At 37.4% G+C, this 7,924-nt stretch overlaps 1 protein-coding gene across 1 annotated transcript in view; it reads right to left on the reverse strand.

The window, feature by feature from the left end:
- The window catches only part of LOC139691497 (dynein axonemal heavy chain 3-like), a 69,427-nt gene extending 62,307 nt beyond the window's left edge, over window positions 1-7,120 (reverse strand). The window contains exons 1-7 of the mRNA XM_071589347.1: window positions 6,936-7,120; window positions 4,821-5,103; window positions 4,666-4,723; window positions 2,724-2,923; window positions 2,179-2,421; window positions 1,459-1,624; window positions 28-251 (exon numbers count right to left, since the gene is read on the reverse strand). Of these exons, the coding sequence (XP_071445448.1) occupies window positions 28-251; window positions 1,459-1,624; window positions 2,179-2,421; window positions 2,724-2,923; window positions 4,666-4,723; window positions 4,821-5,103; window positions 6,936-7,120 (1,359 nt within the window). The remainder of the gene's footprint in view (window positions 1-27; window positions 252-1,458; window positions 1,625-2,178; window positions 2,422-2,723; window positions 2,924-4,665; window positions 4,724-4,820; window positions 5,104-6,935) is intronic.
- Window positions 7,121-7,924: the final 804 nt, after the last annotated feature.

The raw sequence follows: 7,924 nt of genomic DNA on the forward strand, positions 1-7,924 counted from the left end.
TACAAGTATGAACAGAGTAGTACATACCTCTTTTACCATGGTCATAAACTGTTCACATTCAAGAGGATAAGGTTCAATATCTGGGAATAGCTTCACAATTACGTTCTCACAAATGAGTAGGTCTGGTTGAGTCAGCTTTGAGAAGTTGGTGTCCTTGAGAGACCTCAATATAAGTGCCCTTTCATCCTTCAATGGAAACTGCGCTTTAAGATTACCAGCAACAGTTACTGTCTCCTTGATGGGCCTCATGCCTAATGAACAATAATAAAAAAAATAATAATAAAGGATTAATAACAAAGGAATAATAATAATAATAATAATATGGATACTATTGTTAGTCACAATTGAGAAATGGCTTGCTAAAACTTTGATGTGTATTGTAGTTTTGTATAGCATGGAAACAAGGTCATTGAAGCAGGACGATGAACGTAGGTTGGAGCCTTTTGAAATGTAGTTGCGGAGATCACAAGGAGGCAGGAAAAATGGATGCAAAGATTATTTATTGGCATTGGGATGTTGATGACTGTGAGTGAGGGGAGAATGTTAGGCAAACAAGGAAAGGGCAGGAATAGGATATGAATGTTGGATGGAATGAAGTATGTAGAAGTGAAGAGGGGAGGACTCTGATGCCCGAATATGGGTTGTGCTTTTTGTTAAGAGAGCCAAGTGAATGTATTTTTATGGAAAATATGTATCCCTCTGGCGACATGAATGGTGACGTGACAAGGCCACTATAAGAGAGACAGCCAGAGGTCCTAGCAGTTCCAGGCCAAAATCTTCTCTGCCATGATATATTCACCCCCTCCCATTTAACAAATCAAGGTCACTGACCTCCTTTACTATCCAACGTTTCCTTCGGTTAACCTATAGAAATGAGTCAGGTGCCATTTAGCCATGAAAAAGGTGTGCGCCAAAAGGTCCCCAAGGTGCTGTCTGAAGATCAGCAGGCTGTTGGTGTGAAAATCTCGCTTGCCCTCTTGGACCCCCATGAAAGTGACCCCAATTTTTTTGGGTAGATTTTTTTTAGATAATACCATTATGAGTGGCATTATTTCCTATTAAAGATAAGGAACTTTGAAGGTTACCATTTTGGAATAGTGGATAATGTCAAAGAGAGCACAACGAGGTGCCAGAATTAGGTTCCCACAGACAACACCTTCCAGGAAGCTTACCGTGACTGGCACAGGTGTTGACATCTGTGCGTCAATTCAAAAGAGTTCTATTGTGAGGCATTTTAGTAATTTGTACATTAATCAGCAATACATTTTTTCCCTGGACCAATTCTACTTATTTTTGGCCCAGATCCAGTAAATGCTTTCATTCAGAGTTCAGTTCAATATTTACTACATGACTGTTTGATTGAATATGATTACAATTATGCACTTCCATTTGCACATTACATAACTTGCACATTGTTGGATTAACAAGAGTGCTATTAGGTAGTAAAAAAATACTTGCCAAAGTCATAATGATCCTGCAGGGATAGTTGTGTGGCACAAAATGAGTGAAAGGCAATCACCTTCCATGCCAATTCTCTGGCAGTTGAGAAACCTTTGGACACAAGAACCACTTCAGCAACCAAGGCAATGTCAGGCATCACCATGGCCACAGGGCGGAAGAAAGCCTTGAAGGCAATGAAAGCACATAAGCACTGAATATATTCACCATTCAATCCATGTGCATCGAAGCACTCCACACATGTAACTAACCAAGCAATAAAAAGGTGGCACAAGTTACATGTTAGAGAATAAAGTATCGCATAATTCACATTGTCATCATTACGTAAAGATAAAAAATAATGAAATCCTTATGCAGTGAACATGACTTGAACCTTGATATAATGAAACATGACCATGACACAGTTAACTGCCAATGATTTGTATGTAAATGACTATTGACAAAAATTGGGCATTTGATAGACAGATTTATTCACCATAAAACAATAATTGTGATAACATAATTGTATGGGCTCCATCAAATTTACAAATATAGTAGATTACTTTACATATGCTCCCTCATGAGGGAGTGAGGTGATTTAAGAGAGGAGCATTCAAAAGATGACAATAAGAGAATTTGAAATACTTATTTTAAAAAAGAGAAAAGGGATGATGTTTTACTAATGAATTGCTAATGAATATGCTTTATTTTGTTTTATTATATTCATGCATATTCAGTCACCTTGAGATTTTCTGGGATCTGTACATCCCTATCTTGTCTCCCTGATGTCATGGTGATGCACACATAGCAGGTAGGATTAAATGCCAGGATATTTCCATTGAGATTCAATTCGGAAGAATTTTCCTTGATTGCATTCTGGATACTTGACAGGTGCTGGGCCATCACAGAAAGGACATTCGGCTCAACTCTGTCGAATTCATCAAAGCATACCCAAGCTCCAGTGGCAGACAAACCCTTAAGTAACTAAAATGAAGGAGAATGGAAAATACTGCAGGTCAGAATTATTGTCACTCTTAATGGATTGTATGTTATAAATATTTAAAAATTGAAATGCATCAATTGTTATCAAAGTTATGAACATTTTATTGTTTCAATATTTATTTTCACAAATATAGAATCAGCAATAGAATTACGAGGATCAGCATGGGAATTATAAACATTAGTTTTTATTGAGAAGGCACTATACCATTTTGGGAAGCCAAAAGACCCTTATCAAAAGATTAACAATACCCTCTAGTGCCCTCAAGAGTGAATACACAGGGTACCATGGAGGAGGAGACATGCCTGCCAGACTCCAAAGTCCAACCGTAAGAGTACACGACAAAGAAAGATACATTCATTATGGAGAGCTGCCATACCCTGTCGATAGCAGGAACTTTAAGGCCTTTGATCAAAGTGAATGAAGCCAACCAGCTTGATGAGAGTTGACCACACTGTCTATAATGTGGGGATTGTTGGGCTGCCTCTATGCAACAAACAGGAAGAAGGCATTATGGTTGCACAACATTGGAGCTTAGCAGAACTAATCTAATCTAACAAATCTAAAAAATTATGAGTTCTTTAGGCCTGCAAAATACCTTTTTGTCTACTTTGGCTGTTAGTTCTTTGTTTGAGGAGAATCTCCACCGACTGAGGAAAATTTTGCACTTGGGGAAGAAATTGAAATCTGATGGAGCCAAATCAGGCAAACACGGCAGGTCTGGCAACAATTCCTACCTTAGTTCACGTACTTTTGCCATGGCAATGATACTTGTGTGTGGGCGTGCTTTGTCTTGATGAAAGATGACTTTCTTCTTTGCCAAATCTGGCTTTTTTGGGTAGATCTTTTGCTGTAATTGGTCCAGGAGGTGAGTGTAGTATTGTCCAGGAAATTTTAGATCAGTGGGAAGAAAATCCATCAGCAGAATCCCTTTTGCATCCCAGAAAACTAAGTCATCACACACATCACATTCACACTTTTCCCGCCGACCATATTGCCTTTGCTTTCTTTGGTGGTGGTCAATCAACAAGTTTCCACTGCTTTGTCTCCACTGCTGTCTTGCCTCTGAAGTATATTAGTGGACTCAAGTTTCATCTGTGGTCACAAGCCAGAGCAGAATATCTTGTTGGTTACTCTTAAAATCGGTCAAACATTGTTTGGAAATTTCTATTCTGGTGCATCTGTGATCCTGCATAAAGAGACCCATCTAGCAGATGATTTCTCATATCTGATTCCACCATTAAAATGTGATATACTCGTTCAGATGACATTCCTACAGCTTTAGCGATTCCTCACACTTTCAGTTGGCGATCCTCCATGATCATTTTATGCACTTTTGCAATAATTTCTGGGGTAGTGGCACATGTTCGCCGACCACAATGCAGATCATCATCTAAGCTATCCCCACCAAATTTAAACTCATTTATCAACTTGGCAACAGCTGACTTTGATGGAGCAGAGTCCCCCAGGGTGTTCTGAGTGTCGGTATGAATTTCCTTTGCTTTCATATCTTTCTTTACAAAGTATTTAATCACTGCTTGAATCTCAATATTTTCCATTTTCACAAATCACTACATGGAGACAACAGAGAGGCATCCGCACTACAGATCTCTTCCCAGAACATGTTAACTCATGAAGGATTACCTATTACCTCGTGAGAAACTCCCAGCACTAGCGGTGACATTTATGATGATTCCGAGAACCTTTCTAGTACCCTCAGAATTTTCAAGGAGTTTTATTTCAATGCAAATTATTGGAATGTTCATGCGAACATTCCAATATTATTGAAGTATTGAGGAAGCATTTACATGGTATGCATAAATATATTTCACAATGCTGACTAAATGATAGGTTTCACCAACAAGCTATGGAATGAACAGTAATAAGTTACTGCGATATAAATTACCAGCACTTGTGCTACCTACATTAGAATTGTAACTTTGTCTTGAGTCAAAACTGATTTGCATGTTTTCACTGGTTACGCACTCATTTCACCTGACTGTGTAGCCAAAATGTTGTTTATATTCTTTACTTTATCATAAGAATGAGATGTTTAATTTGCAAAAAATTAATATAAAGTTTAAAAACATTATTTATTCTGCCCTCAATTTTAAATAAACTTTTATTTTACATATTTTCTCAATGGTTCCTTAGAAAATGTAAATGACTAGTTTCATTTTATTTCCATTAAAACCCCAAAGTCATCTTTTCATGAATAAAATACATACTTTCCTCTTGCATATGCTTGGGAAAAGGACATATGTTATACAGCATAAATATTGAGTCCTGTACACATCAGAACAATAGAAATAAGGATGTTCTTTAGTTATCAATAAAAACAATCAATGAATGAATGTTCCCCGAGAATGTGTCAGCCATGTACCTTACACATCCCTGCACAGTCCATTGCTTTGGAGCAATTGAAGATTATTCCCTGCACAGCAAGGGCTTTCCACAGCTCTTTGGCAGTCTCAGTTTTCCCAGTGGAAGGGGGTCCACAGAGGGAGGCATAGAGATGAAAACTGTATGCTCCCATTATGGTGTGGAAGCAACGATCAGTCAGGGGAGTTTTAACCAGCCTTGATGAATTCCCCAAATACTCATAGCCATAAGGCATTGAGCAATGAACTATTTTGACAATAATTTCATCCGACTCCCAGTAATACCTGAAAAATACATCAAAAGGCATTTCATCAGCACCGGAAGTATAGATACAGAAGGTCTCCTGAACTATAAACAAAAATCTATGCCCAATAACCTCAATAACAAAACTAGCATGAAAAAGAAAATCAGAAACATGAATACCAAATTTCATGGGATAGAGAGGCTAGCATTTCTTGATAACAGTCCCATATTTTTCTAGGGAAAATGAAACATATGCTCTTAGGAGTTCCTTGAGTTTCATGGGAATGACTCTACTACTTTTAGACCAGCACACTCTTTGTGAGTAACTTTTGGATGAGAGATGTTGTGGTTTTCTGGTAGTGCCAAGGGGAGCGTGCCACAAAGGCCCATTCCCTCATGAGAGCCCTTAGCCACCAGATCTGGTTGATTTTCTAGCACGCTTCACAAGCAACTGACGCATCTTAGACACCCAACATTCCAGGCTTGGCCCTGCATAAATACGATCTCACTCTGGGCGAGTGGTTGGGACACATATTTGGAAGTATTTGCTCATTTCACGGAAAACAAGATTTGGGCCAAAATCGATAGCAAATCTGAGGGTAATGTTGTCATTGGTACAAATGCAATGCTGCAATTTTGATGAACATGTGATTTAGGTTGCTGGAAGAGCATAAGAATTAAACACAAAAACAGGAAACATAACTCTAAATGCAAAAAAAATACAGTGCCTTACTTCTGAAAAAATATGGAAAGTTAAAAATTAAGATGGAGCAGCTATTTAAAAGGTTTTGAAGTGGTTGTAGAGGAAAATGCTCCCTGTAAAGGGGACTGATGTACTGAGAAATTTAAAAATGATGAGAATAGGAAATGGAAGAAAACTGCTAAGGGAAATCAAAAAGAGAAAGATGTCTTGCTGGGACACGTGTTAGGCCAAGAGTGAAAAGGGGAATAATTGAAGGAAGAGAGGTAGCGTTGAGAGGAGGAGTGGAATTGGATAGAGTATGATGGAGGATAGCAAGTTGATATCAGTTGGCAGATGTTCCTATTGCAAGAGGGGGAGAGAGAATAATAAGGAATGCCAACTCTCAGTCAGGAGGTGAAGGAATTACCATGCACAGTTCAATGTGCACAACTGTACAAAGGAAATTCTCCAGATTTCAGAATTCTGCTACAAGTGTGCAGAAATTCCTAACTTTCATTATACTTCATCATCCACCATTTTAACATATTCTATTTTACAACACCATTTTATCATTTTTCTCCAAATGATAACTCCTTGAGGATCTTAAATATAAATGCATATAATAATACATATGGAGTAATGGAAAATAATTGTGTCAACACGGGCATTTTTCAATCCAATTTGAAACGTTCAATCTAAGACAATGTTTAGAAACTGTGAAGTGTTGACATTTTCAACCAAGTTAATGAAATACAAAATAAAAAACGCTAGACTCATTTAATTACTCACAAAAAATAATTCTTCTTAAACCTCACCTTAACTTAATTGAATGCAATTGAATGTTGCGGCATCTCCCACAGATTCTTTGGAATTTAACTTAATTGTTTCAGACACCAAGAGAGGTCTTTGTCATTGATTTCAAATCTTAAAAGAAGGAAAGATCCATTCTGACACACCACTTAACACAACAGCAAAATAACATAATTTAAAAGTACCATATGGGTCGCCAATAAAGTTAGAAGATTGTTTTAATTTCACACAATAAGCATTTTTTACATCATATTTTCATGTTGGTAGATAACATAAGGAACTGGATAACATAAGAACCAATAGCATCTCTTCCTAAAATAAAAATATTTTTAGAACTTAATTTTTTTAAACTCCGAAAACATAAATTTTTGTAAAACCTACCTCAATCTGGACAACCACTGAAAGTCAGCAAGAGATGGCATTTCTGTGATGAAAGTCTCCTCAGCCACATTCAGCAAATGAACATCAATAATGATCAGTGTGGACACAGTTTTCCTCAAAAGGGCAGAGATTGACCCTCGAACCATTGATATCAGTTCAGTAAGCTGGAGCTGAAATATTAACATGTTTAATTCTATTCCAATTGACACAGTGAAAACAATGTAAAATTTCTCTCATGAGTCAGGAAACAAGCATGTTCTAAGTCTATGGCCTTCAGTTAGTCAGCTGCTCTCTTTCTGTGCCTGCCAAAACCAAAACAGCCATGGTCTGAAGAGATTTGAGCTCCCGTAAAACATAACATATATCAGTGACTACTGATGAATTTTAAGAGCGGAGATACTGGAAAGGAAATTTATCAGTCAGGATCCGGAACCCACAACCCCTTAGGCTGTAGGTTAAGTTAAGACTGCATGGTCTAAATCATATATCATTTTACACAATTTATATCATTTTTACACAATAAAAAGTACATACAAAATAGTAGGTTAAAATATTTTATTCACAATATTGGGCAAAAAAAAGATTAACATGAAGGTCCTCTGGCCCATTTGCTAATGTTATTAGAAATTCTATTGTTACCCTCTTTCTTTGTCATTCCTGTTCTTGTTCAAATGTGCAAGCTTATAAATGAGAACATTTACTTTCAAAATACACAGTATTTTATTAGAGTAAAGACAGAGCCCATACAATGCTCTTTTTTTGCACAATAAACCATCATAGTTCTATATTTTCAACTTGAACAATCTTTGCTTAGATCTGATACCTTAGAAAATTTTCAATAAGCATAGATGTTTGTTGTCCCTCCTCGGACTACAACCTTGACGTGGCGGAAGGGCTTGTGCGTTCCGATGACCCCTAGAGCTGTGCTGGCGGGAGTAATAATAATTGCTCCTGGTAGGGTCACCCATGCCAGATAGATCAAAGGTTAG

This window comes from Hetaerina americana, unplaced genomic scaffold, assembly GCF_022747635.1.
Source record: "Hetaerina americana unplaced genomic scaffold, ioHetAmer1.1.p SCAF_37, whole genome shotgun sequence".
NCBI classification, from domain to species: Eukaryota; Metazoa; Arthropoda; class Insecta; order Odonata; family Calopterygidae; genus Hetaerina; species Hetaerina americana.